Here is a 27,954-nt window from a genome sequence, read left to right on the forward strand (position 1 = left end):
TTTCTTTAAGCACTATCACTAACTTGACCTTGCATATGATTTGCTAAATTATTCATTGTCCTCTCGCACTGGACTATAATCTCCACGAAGGTGGGACCTTCGTATTGGTCATGTTTCTAATCCTTAATCCTGGACCAGTGCCTGATATGTAGTAGTCTTCCAACCAATATTTGCTGAATTCAGGACCCAAATGAGGTCTGAGGCCTCCCAGGACATTACCGATCCTCAGGGGCCGAAAGGAGCTCAAATCAAGGGCCAGTTTTATTCCTTTTAAAATTTGAGGAACTGCCCTTAGAGCATTTGTTATTGAAAACATTCATGCTCTTACACTTAGCCATTGGAATTCTAGACGTTTTTCCGATAGAAATAACTGGAAAAGTACATAAGAGGGGACTGGAGCCTGGTGATGATAGATATTCCCATTTTTCAAGCGAGGGCTAAAAAACAGACATAAACATGAAACATCAGGATTTTCAATCTTGGCAACTAACTCGGGAAATATTTAAACTGTGTGGGCCAAGAAAAGCATGGCTGTGGGCCAGATTTGCCAGCATGCCACTAGTTTATAAGCCATAATATCCTCCATAAATATGGAAACAGACACCCAGAGGAGTGAGGCCACTTGCCTATGGCCTTGCTGACAGTAGTTGGGAAGTGGGCCCAGTGATGGCCTGTCCGGCACCCCAGGCTGCCTCAGCACCCAGAGGACCCACGAGTTGGTTTATGGGTGATCGCTTCCCTGGGATCCAATCCGGGCTTGTTTCATGGTTCTTCTGTAGCTCCAACAGAAAAGGGTACAGCAGGGCCACCTGGGTGGCTTGGTCAGTTGAGCGTCCAACTTCGGCTCAGGTCATGATCTCACGGTTCGTGAGTTTGAGCACGATGCTCGCTGCTGTCAGCACAGATGCCACTTCGGATCCTCTGTCTCTGTCTCTCTCTCTCTTTCTCTCTCTCTCTGCCCCTCCCCTGCTCACTCTTTTTATCTCAAAAATGAACAGGGGCACCTGGGTGGCTCAGTTGGTTAAGTGTCCGACTTTGGCTCAGGTCATGATCTCGTGGTTTGTGAGTTCGAGCCCCACATCTGGCTCCAGGCTGTCAACATAGAGCCCGCTTCAGATCCTCTGTCTCCCTCTCTTTCTGCCCCTCCCCTATGTTCGCTCTCTCCAAAATAAAATGTAAAAAAAAGTTTTTTTTAATGAATAAACATAAAAATAAAGAAAGAAAGAAAAGGGTTGAGCAAAGAAAGGCCCAGCAATCCCTGCCTCCTTTGTCAAAAGTGCCAGGACAGGTGTAATAGAGGTGGGTAAGTATGCAGAACATTCCCTGAACAGATGTTTTTGGAGTGTGTGAAGATTTCATCCCTCTGGGTTTTTCCTGCCTGTGTTATCATGTGCAACCAGAGGGGGCATGCCACAGCTGGAGTCGTACATCCACTGACCAGTCTAAGGGAGTGAAGAAGGTTCTGGGTCTGAGACACAGATGACACCGGGGAATCAGCTGTGACAGGCAGCCTCAGCACTATGTTGTCACCTACTGGTCTTGTGTAGGGGTGGGGGTTGGGAGCAGGGAGCATGAATTTCAGCATGTGCCTGTCCCAGGGTTAAAGCAAGAACTGAGGATTACCTAAGGTGAAGCAAATGGTGAGCCAGTAATGTATCAGCTGGAGGAAATCAGGCGGACACAAATAAGAAAGCAAAACAAAGGTTAATTTGCCCAGGATCACTTTTCAACCCTTTGGATCTGAGGAAAGCATTTATTCAAACTTCTCAGAGAAGTTATGTCCAGATGATCAGCCTTAGTCATGACTGTCACTGTGGGTCTGAGATTAAATGGCTTAGGGGAACATCTGTTGTTTTCACCTGCCCAGGATCCATTTTCTGTTCTGGTAACAGCACCCTGGGTTTCCACGTGCAACCATCTATCCCCCTTTCTCAGGCTATGAGATTTGGGGGTATGTACCCAGTCTCCCTGCACGTCCCCCACCCCCTAGTTCCAGATCTACCTGTTAGTATATCTCACTCCTTGGCTATGGTGATCTAAACTGGCTATGGTCTAAATTGGCCCGAAGAGAGTCAATTCCAGGACTTGGGAGGGCACAGTGGGAAAGGAAGGTGAGGACCCTTTCAGAGGGTCACTTCAGCTGGTGTCATGTAAGCCTAGAGCTGCTGGTGACCACTTTTCCAAGCTGGGGAGAGCCTTCCTAAGAATAAAACCCAGAGGAAAGCAGAGCTCAGTGACAAAGAGATGACATCATCTGAGCCCATGGATACAGCTGTGTTTGGGTTTTTCATTTATGTAGGTCGAGAAATTCCTTTTTTTAGTTTAAGCCAGTTTAAGTTGGAGGCCTATCATTTGCAGCTGAAAGGACTGTGACAAATACAGATGGACCGAGGAAAAAGGGGAGGAGAATGAGATCCTTGTCTCTTACCTTCCTGCTGCTTTCTGTGAGCCACTGGATTCTCTGTTGATAGAGTTCAATAGCTCTGTCAAAACACCAGAAAGACTCATCACCCAAGGTCACCTTCATCAGTGAGCAACAGCCACTTAACATGCATGGGAAGAAGGTGTGGATGGGATTTTGGGGTAATGTCTTGCTTGCTCTTCTCAAATCTGTGTCTCCTCAGGTGGGACTTCCCAGTCACCTGGAGAGGATCATAAATGCCCAAGGGGGGCATTTCAGCAGCGTGTTCTCAGTGGACTGATTAACAGAAGAAGACTTAGTTTCCAAAAGGTAGCTGGTGGAACTTCTTGAACGTGCCTTATTGCAAACCATTCCAATGGCTGGATGGAGACAGCATGTAACAGGTGCTCCAGTTAAGGACTCATCACTTGAATGTAACTGTTGCCCTCATTGAGAACAGGTGGGATTTGGGAGCCTACTGAAGGGCAAGCAAGACCTTTGATGTGAAATCATGGGGCAGTGGGTGGCGGGGAGAGTTTTAAGGTACAAATAGACCTTGGAGCATGAACTTCATAATGGGACAGGCTGGTCCTTGAGATTCAGCTCTGCCGTTTACTAGCTGTGTGACCTTCAACAGGTGTGGTAACCTCTCTGAACCTAAGCTTCATCATCTCCAATAAGATGATAATACCAGGACTCTACCCAAGTCAACTTGCCAGAAGTCAAATTGCTGAAAATCCAATTGATTCCCTGAAAATCTATTTGAATTAACTGAAGAGGCTTGAACATTCCTTAACATGCTCGAGTCACAATTAAAACCAATCAGCCAAGGGGTGCCTGTGTGGCTCAGTCGGTGAAGCCTCCGACTTCAGCTCAGGTCATGATCTCAAGATTCTCACGGTTTGTGTGTTTGGGGCCCCGCATTGGGCTCTGTGTGGATGCTCAGAGCCTGCTTCGGATTCTCTGGCTCCCTCTCTCCACCCCTCCCCCACTCATACTCCCTCTCTCGCAAAGAAATAAATAAACATAAAGAAAATCAGCAAAATATTGCAGAATTCTTTAAAAACCTGTTTAAACCTTCATATCCAATATACATTGTTATAAAAGTTAAAATGTTTTGATAAATCTGGAAAATTGGTCAGTTAGCAACTGAATTTTGGATAATTGACTTGAGAGTGACACTATATTTCCAGTTGTTGTGAGGTTTAAATAAGATAATACATGTAGCCCTCAGCAGAATTCCTCACACGTTAATAAATTATGGGTATTTGTTATTATTATAGCCTTTTAGGAAACCTTATGCAAACAGTAATCATGGATCATAGATTGCTATAGCAGGGATGAAATGTATACATGTACTATGAAAAGCTGGTTTTGACATGCAATTTGCAAAAGTATAAACTCAGTCTGTCATTGAAAAAGTGGTCACTCTTAACTATTTCACATCAAATGAAGGTGTAAGGTTTTATGTGCTCACCTCAAGGGCCCATGGATTTTATTTTATTTTTAAATGTTTATTTATTTATTTTGAGAGAGGGAGAGAAAAAGCATGCATACTGCATTTCTTTGATTACTAGAAAGAGTGAACATTAAAATATATATACTTTTAGGGGCACCTGGGTGGCTCAGTCGGTTAAGCGTCTGACTTTGGCTCAGGTCATGATCTCATAGCTCATGAGTTCGAGCCCCTTGTCTGGCTCTGTGCTGACAGCTGGGAGCCTGGAGCCTGCTTCAGATTCTGTGTCTCCCTCTCTCTCTCTGGCCCTCCCCCACTTGTGTGCTCTCTCTCTCTCTCTCTCTCTCTCTCTCTCTCAAAAATAAATAAACATTAAAAAAAATTTTTTTTATTATAAAAATAAAAGTATATACTTTCAGTGTTTTGTATGCCATCTTCTATGAATTGTTTATTCATCTTCTTTGTCCATTTTTCAATTTTGGTGTTTCGTTTCATATTGATTAGTTAGGCCTCATTATATAGAATATTACCTTTTCTTGTGTATTTTACAAAGGCTATTGCATACCTTTAAAATACAATCCTGGTCTTTTTATTAATAGAGTCTGACTTTGCATATATAGACAGAAAAGTCTTCTATTTTTAAGACCACACAGTCAACTTGAATATTTTCCTTTTTTTTTTTTTTTTGACTTCAGTGATTTTAATTTTTATATTCATTTGCCATCTTATTTTGGTGCATCAATTCATTTCTTCTTTTCTAAATGATAAGTTGACTATCCAAAACAGTTTACTAAATAATCCATTCTTTCCACTGATTTACACCCCCCCCCCTTTTTTTTTTCATCTATTTATTTTGAGGGAGAGAGTGTAAGCAGGGGAGGGGCAGGAAGAGGGAGAGAGAATTCCAAGCAAGCTCCACACTCAGCACGGAGCCTGATGTGGGGCTCCATTTCATGAACTGTGAGATCATAACCTGTGCTGATATCAAGAGTTGGACGCCCAACCAACTGAACCATCCATGTGTCCAAAGGGCTCATGGGTTTTAAAAGGCTGAGAAAAATTGGTATGGTCCAATCTCTTCATTTGAGGAAAGAGGCAATCAGGGCCGGAAGTGGGAGAGGCCCGGTCAAGAACCCAGAGATTGTTGTCTGAACAAAGTTATTTCAGGCTGCTGAAATGAGGAAATTCTTGAGCTCTGGGGTTTTTGAGAAGATACTGAAAAACATACTTACCCAGAAAGCTTTGATTCAAATTGGTGGATCATCTGGGTGGAGAAGTGCACTTTCCTCATGACATCGCTGCCCTCCTCCCTGAAGAAGCAGTCTCATGAAAGGGTCTTTCCGGCCCGGGGGCGGGGTGTGTCATTACAGGCTTGGGGGTGAAGGGAGTGGAGCCAGACTTACAGTACTGTGGTGCCCTGGCTAATCAGGTCAGCCAAGGTGAGCCTCTCAAACCGTAAACTGTGTGTGGAAAGCCAGTCTTCCGGGTCCTCCCAAGCTGAAGGTTGGGTCTCGTCTCCCTGTAGCCTCTGTGAGACAGAGCCAGAGTCAAACAGAAAACTGGGGAGAGAGAGGGCAAGGCTGAGGACGCCCTAGGTTCCCTCCACACGGATGCCCAAGGGTTGCCAACTCTGAACGCAGTCTGTTCGAGAACTCACCTTGCCGAGGGAACTGAGGAATGAGGAGGCCTGTGTCCTAAGCCAGTTGCTCTGGGAATCCCCATTCTCATCCGTCACCTCATCCCCACTATGTGGGGACAATTCAAGGGTCACTCACCACATGCTGCCTCAAGAGAGACTGAATATACAGACAGACGGTGGCTAGACCATATATGACAATACAACTCCGACTCACGACCTCTGTAGCCACCAGTCCATGAAGCCAAACCACAATTGTAGCCACTGGTCCAGAAGGGTCAGGACTTGGTCAATGACTGCCAGCTTTCCTATTTTTTATCTCACATCCAGCTCAGCACCCACCAGAGAAGGCCGAATATGCCCTCAATACCAATCCTATGAGATGCCTGCCTCCAAATTCCTTAAGCGAACACCTTCCTTCAGGGCACACGTGAAGCTTTCCCCTTTTTCACCATAAAGCTTTCCGGCTCCCTGCGTTTGAGTCTCTGCCAAACACAAGTGAAGGTGGCTGACTCCCTTGCTAGAGCAAGCTCTAAATAATTGCCTCTGTTCTCATATGGGTGGTCTTTGCTTATTTCTACATTTGGATTTTCTGTATCTTCCCAGGTGTATGAATTTTGCCTTCTATCAGTCTGAAGGGTCCTCAACAAACATTTGTTGGCTGATGGGAGGGAATGGATTTATCCTGTCTAGTCCAGAGAAGACAGGAGCAGCAGGTAAGTTTTAAATGTAGAATTTCCCCACTATTGTAGGAGTCTGGCCATGAAAAGGACTCTACCCCTTGCTTATACCTAGTGACATAGTTACATAGTCCTAAGCTCAGGATTTGGGTGGTGGCCTTGGTGGTGGAACTGAAGTTATTCATGGCAAGCATTCAACACTGGTGATGCTTTCCAGGAACCAGAAGGTAGAGAAAACTGACCAGAGGCTCTGAGCCCATTTGGCCTTGATCAGCCTCTCCTGGAGGTTGGCATTTCTTCTTCTTCCCGGTGGGTGTTCCTGAGCCCTTCTATGCACTAGGCGTGGTCAGTGGTGGTAGGGCTACAGTGTGAACAAGACAGAAATGTTCTTGCCTTCTTGGAGCTTACATTCTAGAGTGGGCAGGGGGACAGAAGAGAAGAAATGAAATCTATGTATATAATTTCAAAAAGGAATAGTTCTAGTGAGAAAATGGAGCAGGGGAATGTGATATACAGTGAGTAGGGTAGAGATGGGGAGGTCACTTCAGCTGGGGTGGGGATCAGAGGAGGCCTCTGTGAGCCATCACCTGGAGGTCAAGAAGGAACCTGCCCTGTGCATGGCTAGGGAACACACATTCTGGGCAGAGGCATGGAGCGGGGAAGGAGTCAGAGTGTTTGAAGAGCAGAAAGGTGGCCACTGTGGTCGGTGTAACATGACACGAGTAGGGGCTGGGTAGGTGTGCAAGGCCTGGTTCAGGCCGGGCTTCCAGTGCGATCACTGTTGTTTGTGTGATACACCTAGGATGTAAATGTTGCCAGAATTGATCATGACTCACTCAGGGTGTGGAACAGCATTATAAGGGAGGCCGGCTCAGTCCCACTATGACAGAAACTGCCATGCAGCATCTGATGACTGGGGAGTAGGTCTACACACTGTTTATCCCACCAAGACCCCCATCTACATTCAAAAATGGCTGCGCCCATCTCCCGGGCACTTGCTTGAACCTTAAGTTATTGGGTTGTATTTGTCAGGGCTTTCATTGTACTGGGTGAGGTGGAGGACAGGAGGTTGAAAATTCTGTGGATAGCTGATTGAGCTCCACTAGGCAGGGTGGAAGACACAGGAAGAGGAAAGTCTAAAGACAAGCAGGAGAGGAGAGAGTGCAGTATGTGGGGTTCTCCATCCACTTGCTTTGTGATGCTGGCCCAGTGGGTGCGGCTCTTTTCTCACCTGGGACACAGGAATGTGAAGCTACGGCAGCACCCAGCTGTGCATGTTGCTGCATTAACAGATCTCGACAATGGGGCACCCGGGTGGCTCAGTCTGTTAAAAGTCTGACTCCTGGTTTCGGCTCAAGTCATGATTTCACAGTCATGCATCGGGCTTAGTGTGGAGCCTGCTTGGGATTCTCTCTCCCTCTCCCTGCCCCTCGCCCACATGTGCTCCTCCCATGTTCTCTTTCAAAATAAATAAATAAAACTTAAAAAACAACAACCTTAAAAAAAAAAAAACCCAAACCAGATCTGAACAATGATCCTTATTTCCCCCCTCAATGAAAATGAAATGTTATTATATTCCAGCTAGATAGCATTGTATGCCCTCAGTTCTGTGCTGAAGCCTGCTCACTGCCCTGTTTCTAAAGGAAATTAGCAAAAGAAAGAGAAAGAAAGAAAGAACAAAAGAAAGAAAGAAAGAAAGAAAGAAAGAAAGAAAGAAAGAAAGAAAGAAAGATTAGCAAGTGTTAAAGAAGTGTGAACAACACTAAGAGCAAACACTTGAATAGCACTTATTATGTGTCAAGCACTGTTCACACATTAACTCATTTAATTCTTCAAAGGTGTTACTGTCATTACCCCATTTTACTGACAAGAAAACTGAGGCACATGGGGCACCTGGATGGCTCAGTTGGTTGAGTGTCCAACTTCAACTCAGGTCATGATCTCATGGTTCCTGGGTTCAAGCCCCACGTATAGCTCCTTGCTGACAGCTCAGGGCCTGGAGCCTGCTTCAGATTCTGTGTCTCCCTCTCTCTCTGCCCCTCCCCTGCTCATGCTCTGTCTCTCTCTCTCAAAAATAAGTAAACATTAAACATTTTTTTAAAAAATTAAAAAGAAAGAAAACTGAGGCACAGAGAATTTAAATAGTTTTCCCAAAGTCACACAAGCTGGTATGTGGCACAGCTGAGATTCAAACCCAAGCTCAAGTTAGCTCCAAACTGTGACTATTCTAATAAAGGATTGAGGGAGAACTGATCAAAAGGTAAATTTCTCGTGTGATTTTATGCTAATTAATGTCCTGCCCTTGAACAGCATCAACTAAAATCATGGTTCCCCCCCCCCATCTCACATTTAGGGAAACCCTGCTTTACATAGTATGAACACTAGATGTCACTCTCTTCATCTTTCAGGACTCAACTTGACTCCCTGGCTGAGGACTCCGTGCATGGTGGATTGAGAATTCACCTTTCTTCCATTTCACTTGAATTTGAAATAAAATATCATGTTTTGGGGCATGGATTTTGTATCATTAATATTTGAAGGTCCACCATTAACACATAGACATTATAGATTTTGATGGTAGGGCATACTGATCATATAATAAGGTATGTGCTTTACATATAGAGTCGTAAGCTCTTTACGTTGGGGTGATCCTTTCCATCTTTCCCACTGCTATTCATTTGTGAGGTATAGGAGGTCCCAGCTGTGGCTGATAATTGTATGAGTGGCCCTTGTACACCTGGGAAGTCATGTATTTGACATGAAATTAGATGGAGCAAAGACCCATATTATCAACATCTGAAGTCATTGAAAGAATCCCCCAGAATCTCAAGACTCTACTGACATTTCCTCATATTCTTTTCATTAAAATTGCTTTCCTATTAGTGACAATACTTGAGAAAAGTAAAATAGGACCATCTTCCTGATTGTTTAATTGCCAGCCTTAAAACTGTATTGTTTTTGGACTGATTATCGTTTCAAAGGTATCATCTTTAAACTCTTGTGTAGATGAGGTCGATGATTATAGGCCAGGCTTGTACCTAACAACTCCTGATCACAATAGTTTCTGTAGTAGAGTGAATTCTGAGTTCTAGACACTCTAGCCACCATTGTGGGAAAATAGTTCATTGACATGAACTAAAACCTAAAAGTCAGTCTAAAACCACAGTTCTGGTTATTCTAGAAGTTAATTCTCCTGCCATAATGCTCTTGCTCTGATAGCACTTCTGAAATGGATTTTTGGATCTAGGTTTTAGGGAATCCTCACAGAAAGACAAATCTTAGAAAGGGGAATTTTAGAATTACATTCCTTAGTCTTCAGGCTTTGATAATATAGACAATCTTCATATACTCCTGAATATTTAATGATATGGCCAAAAAGGCTATAGAATTTGCATAAAAGCATAGATATGCCTGTCATTTCTAAAGGCAGAGGATGGGTTAGATGGTTAAGCATCTGTCTCTTGCTTTTGGTTCAGATCATGATCTCAGGGTTGCAGGATTGAGCCCTGCATTGGGCTCCATGCTGGGTGTGGAGCCTGCTTGAGAATCTCTCTCTCTCTCTTTCTCTTTCTCTCTCTCTCTCCCTCTCTCTCTCCCCCTTTCCTTTACCCCTCCCTCCCCCCACTTGCACTCTCATAAATAAATAAACAAACAAATAAAGGCAGAGGATTAGAGATGAATGCTTAACTAATTTTTTTAACCCCAAGATCATATGTGAAGAAAGAAATAACACATTCTGCATTCCCTGACTATGACTTGTAAGCACTGTGACTCACTTAAAGCACTATGGTTTTTACCAGTAAATCCTGTGTCTGGTTAACATGTGTAACCAGTAGTCCATTGTCTGGATTTTGGCCGAGTCCATGGATATCCTTCTGTTCCAAGTGCTTCTTTGAATCTCTGTCATTGTTTCTCCTTACACTACAAAACACACAGTGAGCGATTGATCAATGTCCCAGCACTAGACATTGACTCCACATTGTCAGGTTCTCCAGAGACATTTTTATTTCCCTATGGTAAATGGGAAGGGTTCCTGCAGAGTCCTGATAAGAGGTGGGCTCCAGGTTCATAAGACATTTTATTCTATGGTTCTGGTAGTGAGAAAACTGAAGCCCTTGGGCATAAGATGATGCCATGACCATTTATCCAGTCTCGCTTCAAGACAAGTATTCCCCCATCGACTGTCTTGAACAAAATGTTGTTACTATTGTTTTCATTTGAAAAAATCAAAGATCCTTACCAGTGGTTTTCCAGAAACTTATCATCTTGACCATGGAAGACATGACTAGTATCTGTAGCCATTATAAAAACACCCAACACTTATTTTCCTAGAGAGAAAACAGAATACCAGAAAAGAGAAAGATAAATGCAGCATAGAGATAACAGCCTTGGGGTGTCTATAGTCAACTCAATTCTCCTGTCATTCATCCATTTAATAAGTGCTTATTGAACACCTCCTAGGTATCAGGCTTTGTGTGCTAGGTGCTGAGGATATGGTGAACAAGGTAACAGCGGCTTCTCAACTTTAGCACTGTTGACATTTTGGACAGGGTCATTCTTGGTTGTGAGGCTGTGGGATGCTGCTAAGCCTCGACCCACTAGATGCCAAAAGCATTCTTGCCTCCCGAATTGTGACAACCAAAATGTCTCTATGGAGCGCCTGGCTGACTCTGTTGGAGGGGCATGTGACTCTTGATCTCAGGGTCATGAGTTCGAGCCCCATGTTGGGTGTAGAGATTACTTCAATAAATAAAACTTTAAAAAAAAATGTCCCAAGGGGTGCCTGAGTGGCTCAGTGGTTGAGCATCCAACTTTGGCTCAGGTCATGATTTCACAGTTCATGGGTTTGAGCCCTGCATCTGGGCTGTCCGCTCTCAGTGCGGAGCCTGCTTTGGATCCTCTTTTCCCGCCCTCCACCCCCACCTCTGTTCCTACCCTACTCATGCTGTCTCTCAAAAAGTATATAAACTTAAAAAAAAAAAAAAAAGTCTCTAGGCATGGCCTAACGTCTCATGGAGGAGCACAGTTGTCCCCAGTTGAGAACCACTGAGCTTGATATCTGTCTTTGCCTCAGAGAGCTTACATTCTAGAGGGGGAGACAGATGTTAAAAAATTAAATATAGACGGGGCACCTGGGTGGCTCAGTCAGTTAAGCTTCCGACTTGGCTTAGGTCATGATCTCGCGATTCATGAATTCAAGCCCCACGTCAGGCTCTGTGCTGACATCTCGGAACCTGGAACCTGTTTCAGATTCTATGTCTCCCTCTCTCTCTGCCCTTTCCCTGCTCACACTCTGTCTCTGTCTCTCAAAAATAAACATTAAGATTTTTTTTTTTTAAATTAGAGTATACAGGAATTGTGGCAAGTGCTAGGAAGGATGTGAACAGGATGATATGATGGAGACTAATCAGGCAAGGGATCTATTTTTGGATAGCTAAGGTCCTCAGTGGCCATGTAAAGAGCACGGTGAGGGCTGAACTGGGTGGAGAGGGCAATGAGTGACCATAAGGACTTTAAGAAGAGAGAGATGAGGGGCAAATACTGAGATGAGACTGAGTTCTTTTCTTTGCGAACTCCATCTCCACTCAAAGAGGTGACCCTGCAGCCTTCTCCTCACAGCTGATCAGCAAGTCTGCAGTGGACAGGAACAAGATGGATCCATCAGATCCTCCCTGGGAATTCAGAATTACGAGCTATGGGGCCACCATGTACATTTAGAAGCAGGAAAATCCTGTCTCCAGATCAAGAGTAGTGAGTGGTCGTGGTTTTCCCAGGGCTATTTTCTCCTGCCTTCTTCCTTCTCTGCCGGCTCCTTCCTGGTCTCCCTTCCGGGCTCGCTCTCCTCTACCTGAGCAGTTAAAGTGGTTTAGGTCGGTGTTCCTTGAGGCTAAATTGTGCACTCTCTTCCCTTCTCTCTCTATCTGCTTTTCCTAGGTGGTCTTACCCTTCCTTGCCCGTGGCTTCAACTACCACCTACATACATCAATGATTCCCAAAATGTATGTCAAAAATCCAGACCTTCCACTCTGACTGCAGACCCGTGTATTCATTGACACTGGATATTTCCTCCTGAAGTACCTCAAACTCAACGTGTCCAAGACTGAATTCATTTATTCCCTACAGACCAATTGTCTTTTCATTGTTCTCCCGCTGAGAGAACACAGCCACTCTCCATCTATTCACATGGGTCAGAAACCTAGGAATTACTCCTGACACCTCATTCCCCATATCCAATCCATCACCTAATCTTGTTAACTTTCCTTCTCTCAAATCTCTCCACTTATCTGTCTCCAGTGACATTCGGTATCCAGGTCACTGTCATCTCTGCCACAGACAACTGCAGTAGACCCTCACTGGCCTCCCTACATCCCCTCAGACGCCCCCTCCAGACCCCCATCCTGTCTGTTCTCACTGCAGTCAGAGTGAGCTTTTAAAAACACAAATCGAATGTCATACGCCCTCTTCTCCCTAAGGCTTCCCTTCATTTCTAGGGTGAAGGTCCTCAAGATGGCATTTGAAGTCTTGCATGATCTGGCTGCTGCCCACCTGTACCTCTCCAGCTTTCCCACTTTATTCCTGCTCCCTGCCCCCCTTCTGTGCTCCACAACTCCTCCCTTCAGTTCCTACAATGGTATACATTTCCTTTAACCCCAGGGCCTTTTCATGTGCTGTCTTTGCTCTGGAGCATTCCACCTCCTCCTCACCTTCCCCACTCATTCTTGGTATTGCAGCATAAGTGTCAATTCCTCTGGGAAGTCTTCACCTTCCCACTTTATTTCCAGTTTCTTTGTGTTATCTAAACTTTCATAGATCTGTGCTTTCTTTTGGAATACTTTATTTTTAATTTAGAACGATACATCCATTGGTGTGATTTTTTAAAATTGTGGTGTCTCTCTCCCATTAGACTGTAAGTTACATGAGAGTAGGGACTGGCTAGCAATATTTGGGGGAGGGGAGGTGAAGGGAGAGGAGGAGGTCAAGAAACTGCCTTGGTTCTGGAACTTCTAAATGGTAATCCCAGGCACCTGTGACAGCTGCCTTCCCCTTCTGCTCTTGGCTTCCATGAAAAACCGCGTTCCTTATAATTCCCGATATTTCTGCTGAAGCTAGCTCATTTAGGTGTCTGTTACTTGCAACCAAAAAAACATTGGCCAAGACACAGCAAGTGAGAAACTCCAAATGGAGTTGCAGCTTGAAAAATAAAAGCGTGTGTTCTTATGAAATCATTAAATAAAATAGCCTAATGATGGTTCGGCAACTTGCTTTTCTCTCTGGGGTTTTTAATCTTTTATTGAGAGGATGCTTTGTCATCTGGGAAGCACCAAGATAATGTGGCAGTGTTAATGCTAGAAAATGTTTAAAAAACAACTGGCTTTCCTTCAGTACGCCTGGCTGAGAGACCAGTGGCAGGGACTGTTGAAATAGAAATGCCTTGCGAACACTGGACGCCCCACAGTGCTCCGGTTCCTTCTTTTCAGTGACTGATTAACAATCATGAACTCAGAGGCCTACTTGAGGATGGGATTCTAGGGCGATCGATGTGGTCACTGATGGAGGAGGGTGTGGTGTTTCAGAAAGCACCAGAACTTGGGTTTCTTCAATCTGCTGAATGGAATGGGGTTACTGTTAACTGCTTGGTCTGCTTCAACTCAATTGTCAAGGGGTCAAAGGAAATTGAGAATATCAGAGAGCTTTGTAAATACACAGTACTATAGAAATGTAGAACAGCATCAGAATAACATGCTCCTTCTTCAAGCACTTCAGCATAAAGTGATCATTCATTCCACGAATGTTTTTAGGGTGTTTGCGGGGATGCCAGAAAGAGCTGGTACTGGGGAGGCAGAGAGAACTGGACACAGCCCTTACCCTCAGGTCTTTGCTCAAATGAAACCCAATTAGAGACGGCTCTTTTGATTAGCCCATCTCAAAGAGTACCCCCTCCACCCTGCCTTGTTTTCTCCAGAGCCCGTTTTGTTTTATAATCTGACAAGCTCCAAATTTGCTTTTACTGTTCGCTCCCGCCCATCAACCCACTAAAAGATCCACGAGGGCAGGGACTTAGTTACATTCATTTCTATTAGACTTTCACCTAATCAGTGCCTAGAACATAGTAGCTGCTCAAAAAAAACATTTGACTAAATGTACTCAGGGCAGGTCCAGAGTTCAGACAAAGGTGGGTCACATTACCCTGGGGGACCGGGCTCAGGTGGGGAAGAGAATATGGAAGCTGGCCCTTAGAAGATGGCGTTGTGGGGCGCCTGGGTGGCTTAGTTGGTTAAGCGTCCGACTTCGGCTCGGATCACCATCTCGCGGTCCGTGAGTTCGAGCCCCGCGTCAGGCTCTGGGCTGATGGCTCAGAGCCTGGAGCCTGCTTCCGATTCTGTGTCTCCCTCTCTCTCTGCCCCTCCCCCGTTCATACTCTGTCTCTCTTTGTCCCAAAAATAAATAAACGTTAAAAAAAAAAAAAAAAAAAAGATGGCGTTGTGGGCAAAAGGAGATAGCTCTGGTGAGCGGATAAAAGAAAAGCTCCCCCTAACTTCCCGGTTTGCTAATAGCTGGATTCTCCTAAACATCCAGAAGAAACCATCCCCAGGGTTTGTATTTTGAATGGCCAAATAACTGAAGTCTTGCCCCCATCCAATGCATTTTACATTCTACTGACAGAATGATTTTTCCGACGTGCAGTTGTTCACCTGTTCAGAAACTGCCATGGTGCCTGTGGATAATCAAGCTGAACCTTCTTTGCAAGGTTTACTTTCCCTCAGGACCTGTTCTTACCTCTCCACATCATCTCTTACCCTTCTATGGCCCCTGGCAACCCCTACTTACATACACCTTGCTGTTGCATACCCTTCTTAGCTCCAGTTGGATCTACTTCTAGAAACGGCCTTTGCCCTTTTTGTTCGACAAGAAAACCCAGCAAGTCTTTCCTGAACCCCATTTGCTGCCTTCCAGGCCCCAGGAAGGAAATCGTTTCCTCCCATTGCCACCCGCCTGGGGCTGCCTCATACCAAGTTGTCACCGTCCTTCTCCCAAGCAGCCTGACTCCTTCCTTGTCCACTGTTGCACCTCCAGCACCTGGAACAGTGCCCGGTTTGTAGGGAGTGGAGGCCTAAGGGCCCAGGCTCCCTAAAGCTTTCTCACTCGGTTCTGAGCTTAGCGTCTGAATGTGCCTCACCCTCTCTTGCCACCCTGCCAACCCTGTGACACTCACCCTCACCTGCATTTCTTCATTTATTTCTCCATCTCTGGGAGAGGAGAGGTCTCTGCTTTTCCTGGCTTCCACTTCCTCTAAGCTCCTCCAAGCGACTCCACAGTGAAGCTCGCCCTGCCAGGAAGTGTTAGCTGGTCTCCAAGGTAACAGACTGCACCACTTTAGCCTGAGGCAGGGACAGGGGGGGAAAAAAAACCCAACAACCAAAAACCAAAAAACCTGCCCTCACCCCAGGGAGGACATTACCACTTTGTCGTTGATAACAACCTCTCCCCAGGCACTCTGCTTTTCTCCACCTTTACAAAAGCCTGGAAGCAGGGTTTGGACTTCTTTTCTATTTCTAGTTTAGACCAGTACAGAGCCCAGGTTACATCCTGTGGTAGGAACTGAAGACAGAGAGCAGAGAGCCTGCAAGGTGCTAGGTCAGGCGTGAAAGGTGGTAACTGTCTCTACTCCTCAGATTCTCTGGGGTCTCCCCAGCACACACCCTGAGAGAGGCCTGGCATTCCTTCACCCCCACCAGGTGTGTCCTCATCCAAACCTGGCTAATACAGCTGCGGGCTCAGTGACCTCTCAGTGTCATAAGATATCATCCACTGCAGTGGTTCCCAAACCCAGGTGCCCATGGGTTGTTTGCTAAGAAAACATACATACATTCGCATTTGGGAGACTGGTACAGAACTGTGGTAGAGTGTGGGAACAGGAATCTTTAACAATGGTCCCAGGTGATTGTGATGTAACCAGCCCTTGACCCTTAGTTGGGGACCTGTTCAACTCCACTCCTTTTATGGAAGTCAAGAGAGAAGTGATGTACCCAATGTCTACCAGCTTGTAAAAGGCTAGGAGATCTCTACTTAGTTCATCTAAGTAATTTCTCAAATCACTATCTTCACTTTATGAACCTTTGATTTTATAATTTAGAGCATGTGCTACTTGTGGTAACCATCATACAGCAGAGTACCTCTTCCAATGCTGACACTACTAGTGGCTCCTTTAGGCCAGATGGGAAACAAAAAATCCCCCCAAAATCGACATTGTTTACCTACCCGTTACTGTGGGCAGAGTAGTCATGGGTTGAGAGTAGTGTGGCATTTGGAAGGGCATTTCGTCGACACCCAACAAGGGAGGAGGGAGATCAGAGAGAAGTAAGGGGGTCAGAAAAGGCCGAAAGCAACCAACCAATAGCTAGTCTGTGAACAAGAGGTGAGGGTCCTTGTGCCCACCCTACTGGAAATCCTGGGTAGAAGGCGCTGGCTAGCTTTGAGACGCCATTTGGGAAGACATGAATGCCCAAGACATGTAGTTTAATACCCTCACCATTCCCATTGCTCCCGGATACATAGATTTTTCAACATTTTACAAGAAGCAAAACCCAATACTGAAAGGTCATTGTTACTGACAGAGACAGAGGTCAAGAAATCAGGTATCTGAAAATCAGAGGGAGTTAGAGACCTACTGTTTGGTAGCAACAGTACCAAACATGCCAAGGTCTAAGAGGAAATGCGTCCTCAGTCCAGGGAGAAAGTCTTCCCAGCTCACCAAACTTCGCCATGGCCCGAGTGTGGGATGGACATGAACTACTGCACCATTCAGGCTGGAATAGTTGATGTCTCACTAGTAATAAGTGTAGAAAGATGACAAATGACTAGAGGGGGCTTCTTTTCTTAAAAATTTAAATTAAAAAAAATTTTTTTAATATAATTTATTGTCAAATTGGTTAGCATACAGTGTGTACTGTGTGCTCTTGATTTTGGAGGTACATTCCCATGGTTCATCACTTACATACAACACCTAGTGCTCATCCCAACGCGTTAGAGTGGACTTCTTAATATTTGGGTCATGAACCCGTGAATGACCCGAGGGTAAACCAGTAGCCAGTAGATTTCCTATCAACAAGGTAGCAGGGATGTAGTTAATTGGTGTTCTTTTAAGTGCTACAGAGGGGACAAGATATAGCCTGTGTGGGAAAATTTTCCTGGGTACACAATTCCCAAAAGGGAAACAGTAAAATCAAGGGGTGACGTCATCTAGTTCACCAATCAGTGAAGTTACCACGTAGCAAGATTGCAGAAAGTCTGACAATGAGAGGGGAATGATGGAAGATTAAACACAACTTTATAATAACTTACATACTTTTCCCCTCAACAAAACATATAACATTTATAGGTTGTTTCTAAGCAGGACTACCTTTTATGGTTGTTTGCATTCCTCATCCAGAAGAAGCAAACCATAGATTCAGCTGTTCATGTCTGAGCCAAGAAATCATGCAACTGGGACAAGCTATTTTTATTTCCCTTACACTAGCCAGGACAGCAGAGGTAGTCCTCGATTTGAAGTCAGAGAACCTAGGTTTGAAACCCAGATTCAATAGTAACTAGTTACTGAACCTTGGATAAATTGTTCACCTTGGGTAAATTGATCCATGGTTTTCTGGTCTATAAAATACCACTTCTACTTTACCTTAGGAGGATGATTAAGAGGACATATGGAAAAACACATAGCATGGGAGCACCTGGGTGGCTTAGTTGGTTAAGCATATGACTTTGGCTCAGGCCATGATCGTACAGGTTGTGGGTTCAAGTCCCACATCAGGCTCCATACCAACAGTGTGCAGCCTGCTTGGGAGTCTCTTTTCCTTTCTCTCTGCCCCTGCCCCACTTGTGCTTTCTCAAAACTAAATAAATAAACTTAAAAAAAAATAGCATGAATTTAATGTTAGTTTCTTTCTCCAAACTCTTAATTGAATGCCATTATCTCTTAAACACAATATTTAAAAATTTATGAACTGCCTTAATACAGTAGTTGATATGCTTCAGTTAGAATGTTAGTTATCATGATATTTGGGAAGTTTCTGTTACCTAAGACCTGAGTTCATAGCAGCATTATTTGTAATAGCAAAAAACTTGGAAACAACAATGAACATCAAAAAGGGAGGAAGTAAATCAACACACACACACACACACACACACACACACACACAATACAGCCACTAAAAATGCATAAGATTTATATTTATTGAACAAAGATGTCCACCATAAGTTAAAAAAAGTAGTGACAGGTATGTATAATATGATCTTGTTTTTGTTAAAACAACTGAACAGGACATACCCATGACACACATGTATACAACATGCGTATAGACACACATGATATACATATATTGTAACTATAGCAAAATATCTGCAGGAATACCTAATAAACGGTTAACAGTGATAATCTCTGGAAGGTGGGTTGAGGAGGGACTTTTAATCTCTTACAGTTTTTTTTTTTTAATTCTACAAATATATTACTGTACAAAAAAAAAAAAAATCCTTTGCCCCAGTTTAGGGTTATGGTAACTTTCGTCTCCACAACAGCACTTCAGACAAGAAAATGTTTCTGATGATGTAAAAATGAGGTGAAATGCTAGAGTGGCATGAGTGGGAGTGACACCACAATACGAGTTCACTTTGCTACTAATGACATTAGTAAAATATGAGGTAGTCAAAAGCTTTCTTAGATAAGTGGATGGATTATTTTCTCCTCAATAACAATTTATCATCAATTTATTATAATAGAAAGGATTTTCTCTGATTGGTTCTTCAACTGCATTTGCATTTTGCCATAGAGATTGAAGCGATGTAAAAGAATGAGGTTTTAAAAAAAAATTTATTTAAGAAGGGTGCCTGCATGACCCAGTTGGTTAAGCATCTGACTCTTGGTTTTGACTCAGGTCATGATCTTAGGGTTCTTGAGTTTGAGCCCCATGTTGGGGTCCATGCTGACAGTGTGGAGCCTGTTTGGGATTCTCTCTCTCTTCCCTTCTCTCTGCCCCTCCCCCAGTCTCTCTTTCTCTCAAAATAAATAAACTTAAAATTTTTTATTTAATACTTGAATTGTCTAAGGCAAGTAAATTAAATATTTAAACAACATGAAAATAGTGCCAGACCGCATTTATTTTAGTGACTTGCCTTGACAGATAATAGAGATTGATTTAATGATGACCAAATACAATGGCAGTATTTACTAAAAGGCCATAAAATGGCCAGTTGGGGACAACTACATTTAAAGTGAGATCAAATCCTTGAGTCTATTCCTTTTAGCAGAAATAATTAAAACCATCTTGGCAGAACCAAGTCTTTGTGAAACATACCAAATCTGTGGCTTCTAGATAGCTGAGACCCAAAAGCTTGAAAGAAGCCTCCAGAGAGTTATCTCAGGATCAACAGGGTGCTTGCATCATCCTGGTCCTTTTTGCATTAGTGTCCACATGAGAGCACTGTGAATTCAGTAGTAAAGGGTCTTGAGTCCACAAAGGGTCTTGAGTAGTAATGGTCTTAGGTCTTACATCCTAAAGAAACTGGCGTATTACACGGTCAAATACTTACCAATAAAATAACCACGTTTACTTATGAAAGGCTGATCTAGGAAAGCCTCTGCTTTTACGAAGGATTTCACTGAAATGATCCTGGCAGACAGGAGATTAGGTCTTTCAAATACAGTTTCATAATTTTTCTTTGTAACCTAGCCCCAAATTTAATTATGATAATTCAGTTCACATGTAAATCACTGTGCCAGGTCTCTAAGGAAAATGAGAAAGCCACATTCCTTGCATTCAAGAGTTTGTAATCCAGTGATCAAGTTTTATAAATAAGAACAGCAGCAATTAACATTTGAATGCTTACTATGTGCCCGGTGCTCTCCTTGTTTTCTCATTTGAACCGACAGTAACCCTACGACATTAGCCCCATTCTATAGGTGAAAAAAACCAAGGCTCACAGAGGCTAAGTGATTTATCAAGGGTCACACAGCTAGAATTTTGGAAGCAGGATTTGAATCCAGGCACTCTACTTGCCCCAAATAAGTTCTTTTACAGAGGTATAAACAAAGAGAGAAAGCACAAAAAACTTAAATATGTTGCAAATATGAGAGGTATTAGGGAAAACTGTGAGAAGGAGGTAGTGCAGCCACAACTAAGACAAAGAGCAGGTGTAGTGAAAGAATGGAGAATAGCTGGCTTGTCTGCGTAGGATGAAAAGATACAGTGGTAAGAATGTCTCCTCCTAGAACCACAAAGCCACTGTGGAAAGAGCAGCCCAACTGTCCATTAGAGTCACCAATCCTAATGCCAGGCTGTGCCAGCGAAGAAAATGAATGGACAAGCAGCTTATGTGCACATTGTATTTGTGTTAATAAAACCATAAAACTACAAAAAAAAAAAAAAAAAAAGATACAGTGGTGGGGAAAAAACAAAACCGAAAGCCAGATCATGAAGCTATGTTAACGAAGATGGGACTGCATTCTGCAGATTAGGAATGACAGGAACTCAAAAGAAACGATATGCTTTCGTGTTAAGATTATTTTGGCAGAAGTTATTCGGGTGGATCGAAGTAGATCGAAGTTGAAGGAAGACTGGTTCAGACGGCTGTAGACCAGAACAGCTGTCCTAGGTCAACTGCCCAATGACTATTTATCAAAGGCATTTTCTCCTGGGTTGAGGGCTCTGCTGGTTGTGTGATTTTGGGAAAGTCGGTATACTTTTCTGAGGCCTTGGCCTTCATTTTCATCTCGAACAAGTTAACACTGGATATGCTCTCTTAGATTTCATCCAGCTCTACAATCTTATGAGTCTCATGAGAAATCTCTTCTTGAAATTTAATCTTGGGTGGTCATAAGTCTGTGAGTGGAACTGGGACTGAATTGTAGAAAACTTGAATGTGCTTGAAAATGCCATCCCATTGTTTTCTCCTCCTGGGAAAAGAACCAAAACTCTAAAAAAAAGTAATACAGCATTATGCTTTCTATCTTTGATTCCATTTATAAATACCTACTTTTACTTTGTTGCTGGGTAACTGTGACCCAGAAGAGTTGACTTTGCATAAGAGGAACCCAGTCCTTTAGTCTTGGTATTTTTCCTAAAATCTTCTCATACGGTGGTTAGAACAGAGTTAGTGCAAGACTAAGTCAAAATGTGTTTTTGGACTCATGTTATTATGGTTTTTGTTGCTGTGTTTTTTAAGGAGGCTCTATGCCCAACATGGGGCTTGAACTCACAACCTTGAGATCAAGAATTGTATGCTTTACCGACTTAGCCAGTCAGGTGCCTTCATGTTACTGTTTTTAAAGCCAGTCTGTTTTTTCCTAAATTATTACCAAAAAGAAGCAAAAGTGTTTTCTCCCGCTGTCTTATAAGTTCAGTGGAAGTCTACTATTACAATTTCCAATTGATCTATCGATTAATATTTACGGAACTCTTCAAATACCTCTCATGTGTTATACATCAGGATAGATTTGGATGGTATAAAGATAGGGTGATCAGCTCATCCCTTTTGCATGGAACTTTCCCAGTTATAGGCCTGAAAGTCTCATGTCCCAGGGAACCCCTCAGTCTCAGGCAAATGGGGATGACTGGCCACCCTAAGAAGATAAGATGCCTTCATGATCCAGAACTCAAGGATGTCCAAATCCTATCTTGTCTTTATCTTCATACTCCCCATGAGTCTCCTATAAAGGCCATATAAAGGAGAAACAGCAGCAAAGAGTAAATGCAGTGCTTTATTTGATTATTAGCTATTACTCAGCTGGGCTAATCCCAAGACCCCTCGAGAAAGGTGCAGTAAAGCTGTGATGGAGCACATGGTTGAGTCTAGAGACTCTGTACTCTCCTTCAACCCCAATCTAAAAATCTTAGAAGTTAAGATCCTTTGGCCTGCAGTGAAGTAGAAACAGAAGCAAAGATGAATGGCTTAGGTCTATGTGTGAGGAAGAAACACAAGACGCTGGCTTTGAGGGCCTTGGCTCAGTAGATCTCTCCCAGTCCATAAAAATATGATGCAGAAGAGAAAGCCACATACATGTGTATATGTGTTTTTTTGTTTTGTTTTTTTTTTACTGCTGAGTGACTCTTCTTATTGGTAAATATGGCCTCATCTACACTCTAGAATAATGGCATCTCTTGCCAAGGAAGGAGCTGGGAGCAGGAGTGTAAAAAGAGACGGAGACCTTCCCCCTGCCCGATGCTAAAACAAAACAAAGAGGCACGGAACTGTCAGTGTGAATAGGTAAAACCTCTGTAAGAATTCAACTTCTGAAGTAAAATCTTAAAATCAAAGCTTATTTCAAAGCAATAGAAGCCTTTTTAGTTTCTTTAGTAGACAATTTATTTTGATAAACTTGCTCAATAACAAAAATACAAGTGAAGAAAATTATGTTCATTTTATACAGTTTGTATTAACAATTTGTTTTGAAATTATTAATTGAAAAATGTTATAACCAATTAGAAAACAATTCTTAATAAAATTTGGGGTAATATACAGACCTTGATCACAAACTCTAAAATCTCTTGAGGTGATACAACTAGTTAAGTCCTGTGTAGGGAATGCAACCTACACAGGCCATGGTTTTCCTTCATATGTTTTTATCCTTCAAAAATTAGTTCTGAAAGACAGCTTACTGTTTTGAATTGTGAATGTAAATTTAATTTTTAAAAGAAGATCAAAGCAGGTTGATAAAACAGTTACTACAATCAGAGTAACTTGTGGCTAGTAGTCTTTTAATAAAGACAAAATAAATGCAACATGTTCTTCCCATGAAGCCCACGATGCGAAATGATAGCTAAGAGTATATCTAAAGTTAGTTTCCAATACTTTTTCAGGGCCTTTCCTCTAAATCAATAGATTGTATGTCATCAGGACTGTTTATTATTTTACTTAAGAGATTAAACAGTGAATTCACAGAACATCAAGCAGGGATATCAAAGCTTTAGGCAGAAGGGTAAAAACCAATGAAGTGTTTTGGTCATTTAGAACATTAAAAAAAAAAAAAAAAAAAAAAAGAGGAGCCATTCTTCAAAAACAAAACAAATGGAAGAGAAAATAGGATAAGAACTATAAGAGTCAGAAAAGTTACGTACACACATTAACAACATAGAACATGGATTACCTTTGGGAAAAATCATACTGAAATGTTTGCTTTTAATGAATCCAAGATTTTTCATGTTTACAGATGTTTAGGCATGTTCAATAGGAGCTTCCAAAAATTTCAAACTAATTAAGTCTTGTGCAAATAAAACCTATAAACAGTTTTCAGCAGATTTTACAGTGATGTTCTTAGGTCTGAGAAGAATGCGCACACTCTAAAAACAATATAACAGACAAAAGTTTGACAAATGATTGCACCATAAAACAGTGTTTTATATACAGTTTACAAGATATGATTTCCTGCTATAAATTAATATCGTACTATGTAGTACTTATTATAGTGATCTTTTTAAAAAGCAACTGCTGACAGTTGTCTATCTTTTCACTTACAGAATTTATAGAATTTTAAATGAATCCATTTCATTGTTTGGTCTGGAAGAGTACAAAGATTTGACTTCACATACTACTTGATGGGACAATCTCAATCCTGGGTTAGAGTGCTGACTGGTTAGAGGGAGGGTTCCCCTATCAGCCCTTTGTGCACTGGACCTCCAAGACAATGAGGAAATTAAAGACATTTAATGGTTTGGGTAATAGATACAAATAAAACCTTACATTTTGTAATCTTATATGCAATACCACTGTAAGTGAAAGAAGTAAACAGTGGGGAAATTCTTAGCAGCTGAGAAACTTTCTCTCCCCATGCTTGTGATCCAGTTAAAAATATTTTGAGAAACTATTTACAATAAAATTCATCTTTTGGAAGAGAAAAGCTCTTGATCATATCATAAATTAATTTGAACCATACTTTGCTAACACTTTATCTCAGTGGTATTAATGGTGACAACCAAAACTTCCCTTCAAAGTGATCCATTTGACTGAGGACCAGTCAAATCACAATGGGAAGTGCAATCCCAAATGTCCATAGAACACATCCAGTGGTTTTCTCAGAATTAACTAGACATGATAATACTTGGGGAAGAACGGTCTCCTTCAGTCATTTCCCAAGACGTTTCTTTAACCCTGGGAAGGAAAGGTGTGACATTCCCCCAGAATACTCAAGGAATGCACCAGAGTGGTGGTTCACCTCTTCTGACTCCTGAGTGAGCTGGGACACTGGGGTTTTCTTTCACAATAAAATACTGCTGAGTTAACAGTAAGATATATGAATGTCAAACAAGCCAGTGTGAAACACGTCAGGCTCCTCCATTTTCTTCTTTGAATATCTGAAGAGGCAGCCACATCTCGGAAGTAATCATCTTATAATTTATAATTGAGCTCTTTTGAAAAAACAGTGCATTCATTTCTGTTTGTGTGAAGCATGGACTACACGGGACTCTAACTCTACTGGATAGGGACATCTGGGTTGCCGTTTCACTAAAAAGAAGAAAAACTCAGCTCCATTGCCAAGAAAGAACCTCCTGCCCCACATCTCAAACAGGAGATCGTCATAGTGTTCACCTGGAATAACAACTAAGCACTGATATGAAAGCATGGAAACGTGGAGAAGAGAAATACTGTATTTTAAAACTATTATGGATTCAAGGGTTAGTGGCAATGCTTCTAGGAGAAAACGTAAAGCTGTGGGTTTAGTACAGCCCTTTAAAGTAAATACAAAAATGTTAGCTTCTAGCAAACAAAGGCATATAGCATATAAAGAAAACATTGTATTGCTCAGGTTTTTGGTAAAGGAGATGTGTTAATAATGCATACAGATGAACACAAATTTCACTTTTATAGCAGAGTGAAGTTAGTGTTGTAGATAGCCAAAATATTATGAACTGACATTAGCAGTGAACTTTGTATTTATGTAAAGTTGTGTGCTTGAACACAGAAAATGCATTATTCGTGTAACAGACTAAGCCAGTAGAAAAAGAGAGCCTTTGTACAACAGACAACAGTTGCCAATAATTTAAATAGTGTCAAGATTCCCCAAATTATAACATTTTACATGATCTTACCTTCTACAATCATATACAAATAAATTAACCCTACAAAGAATTTTAGCTTAACTTAAAATTGGACCTAGAAAGGTATGGGATTATTTGTACCTATTACAAAAACCTGTTAAAATCAAGGGCTGCTACAAAGAATGAGGTAAACTGAAGACTCTCTCCACTACGCAGCCTTCAGATAAATGGCTTTTTTTTCTATTGAGTTCTAGGTTTGCACACCACAGTGTTTTGCTAGCAAAGCATTCAGAGTTCTCTTCCAGGAACGGTTTGCATGTGTGTGTATATAAATTTACACACACATACACACACACACACATATATACACACTGTATACTGCATCAGCAAAATATATATATTATATATATATTTATATAAATATAAGGAATATTTTCCCCACCCACCCACCCCCAACATGTTTCTTAGTGTTTGATTTTTTTTTTGTTTTGTTTTGTACACAGAGAATAGGGAATTTCAGGAATTTTACATACATTTTAGCAAACAAGTTTTGATCTATTGGCTTCTTGGTGTAGTAATGCAACAGCAAATCATTCTGGCACCAAAGGCTCATACCATTACAAGGAAGCTGTGAATACTAATTTCTTAGGAGGTGAGGCCAGCCCCACGTGAACTTCTCTTGCAAGCCTCTGGTCCACCATGATTCGTAAATACTTAGAGTTTGTTTTTTTTCCTCAATTAATCGTTAGACATTAAAAACGGAACAACAGAGTCACAAAGGGCCACATGCTTTTCATTATAAAGCATTCTCCTTCACTAGGTTGCTATCACAGTGCAGACCTGACTGCCTGAATATGCTCAGGAGATTTAGTCAATATTGTCTGTATTTGGTTATGGAAAAGGCTCTCCTTATTTGTTTGTTTGTTTGTTTGTTTTGTTTTTAAATCCAAAGTGCATAGTGAGAACAAATCAAAGCATTTTTTTTTTTTTCCTTTTCGGCATCAGTTTCATCTAAGCATCTTCCTATGAGAGGACTGCTCAGATGCCTTGCCTTTGTCCTCTCCCCTCCAAAAATAAAAAAATAAAATAAAATTAAAAATAATAAAAGAGTTGAGCAAATTAGACATTCATCAGCCTGGTAAACAAACTTTGCCAGCAAATAGAAGTCCTACTATAGTAAAGAAAATTGATAAGACAAAAAGTACGTATGATGACCCAACTACTGTGTTGTTGGGTAATTTATAAGGTTGACCTCCGACTTCATTGATGTAAAATCCTATTGGAAATATTAGGGCAGCCATACAGAAAAGGATCACTGTAAAACAAACCAAAACACAACATTAGTAACATGGTTTGGTGATGAAGAAAACAATGAAAATTTGGCACAAAGGAAGTTTAAAAGAAGAAGGGTTATGGGTTGATAACGTGGTCAAACCTGTTAAAACACGGCGCACTTGTCAAAGATTTACATATGCTATATATCACATAATATCCACAAAGCCTAACAATTAAATACAGTAAAAGCCTTTTATATAAGTGTTAGGACGATTTTGAATATCAGCATTAAGAAAGGCCTCCAAACCTACTAAGTGCTTACGTAGACTATTCTTTTTTTAACTTTAATTTAAAAATATCTTAATTTCAGTATATTTAACATACAGTGTTACATTAGTTTCAGGTGTTTACATAAACTATACTTGACCGTTTAATGTAGTGATTAAGGGCTCTGACTAGAATCAGATAGGGGCTATGTTCTGGCTCCACTATTTATAGCTTAGCAATCTTAGGCTTCTGGTTTCCTTTTAAAAATGGGGTAAATACCAGAAGGATAAACAAAACAATGTCAAGTCCCTGGCATGGTGCCAGGTTGACAGTATGTGCTGAATAAATGTTGCATATGATGATCATCATAGTTATTATCCTGTTAATTCTCAGCTCCTCTCGGTATTAGAAATGGAGAAAAGGTACACACAAATATAGTACCATTTATCTTAATGATTTAAAATCATCTAGTGGAAAGAATCTCAGCCTTCTGAGATGATTAGCAAACTCTCTCATTATCTCTCATTATGGACAATATTAGAAAAAAATAAAATCTCTCTCAGGTTTCTGAGTACACAGGGGTTAAAGTGGGACAGGAGGACACTCTTTTGAGTTTTGTATACAAACACAATGAAATACTGTATATTAGTTGCTAAAATGTTTCTAGAAAGGTATCAGAAAACCCAGTATCTGGGTAGAGTTCCACAGCCCTCTTTTTTCAGCAAACAGCTTGCTCCCCTGGGCTACCAAAGAAACACTCTTCTTAGCAAACACAAATTACCTATTGATAGGCTAGCTTTTTCAAGGAAATATTTTATGCTTTTTGAAAGCACATTAGTCAAATATTCACAGTCATTCAAATTTCTTTGGAGGCAGAAACATTTTTTTCAGTGTAATGTGAACATAGGTTACTATACTCACTGCATGTGAAGGGTTTGAAGCTCTCCATCATTAACCAAATGAGAAACTTTTTCCAAGTTAAACATAACTTTTTTCTGTATCAGGAATACAGAGTCCTGGATAAACATACCAGCCAACACTTGTCCTAAATTATTTCTGTGTTAAGCAATCAACAAATTTAATAGGTGAGTCCTTAAAAAACCAATTAGGAATCTTTTCCTGGAAGAAATACCTCTAGGGTAATATCCAAGGTATTAAGAAGTAACATTTTCTTAATTAATACACTAGTTTAAGGAACAGCTCAGCATTCTGTTTGC

General features: G+C 41.7%; 2 protein-coding genes across 7 annotated transcripts in view; both read right to left on the bottom strand.

Annotated features, from left to right (window-relative positions):
- VWA3A (von Willebrand factor A domain containing 3A) overlaps positions 1-23,154 on the bottom strand; it is a 68,616-nt gene extending 45,462 nt beyond the window's left edge. For 2 of the 6 annotated variants that reach the window (XM_086692818.1, XM_086692817.1), the window contains exons 1-6: positions 15,388-15,506; positions 10,414-10,501; positions 9,971-10,094; positions 5,261-5,385; positions 5,090-5,167; positions 2,429-2,483 (exon numbers count right to left, since the gene is read on the bottom strand). In XM_086692818.1, coding sequence (XP_086548944.1) covers positions 2,429-2,483; positions 5,090-5,167; positions 5,261-5,385; positions 9,971-10,094; positions 10,414-10,475 — 444 coding nt within the window. In that variant the 5' untranslated portion in view covers positions 10,476-10,501; positions 15,388-15,506. The other 4 variants (XM_086692813.1, XM_086692814.1, XM_086692816.1 and 1 more) reach the window with 4 other exon arrangements.
- A 149-nt stretch (positions 23,155-23,303) lies between these two features.
- Positions 23,304-27,954, bottom strand: part of MOSMO (modulator of smoothened) — a 64,785-nt gene continuing 60,134 nt past the window's right edge. Inside the window, exon 3 of the mRNA XM_086692819.1 lies at positions 23,304-26,510. Within this exon, the coding sequence (XP_086548945.1) occupies positions 26,326-26,510 (185 nt within the window). The 3' untranslated portion in view covers positions 23,304-26,325. The remainder of the gene's footprint in view (positions 26,511-27,954) is intronic.

The sequence above is a fragment of the Puma concolor genome, chromosome E3 (assembly GCF_028749965.1).
Source record: "Puma concolor isolate L17-30 chromosome E3, mPumCon1.1.hap2, whole genome shotgun sequence".
Taxonomy (NCBI): domain Eukaryota; kingdom Metazoa; phylum Chordata; class Mammalia; order Carnivora; family Felidae; genus Puma; species Puma concolor.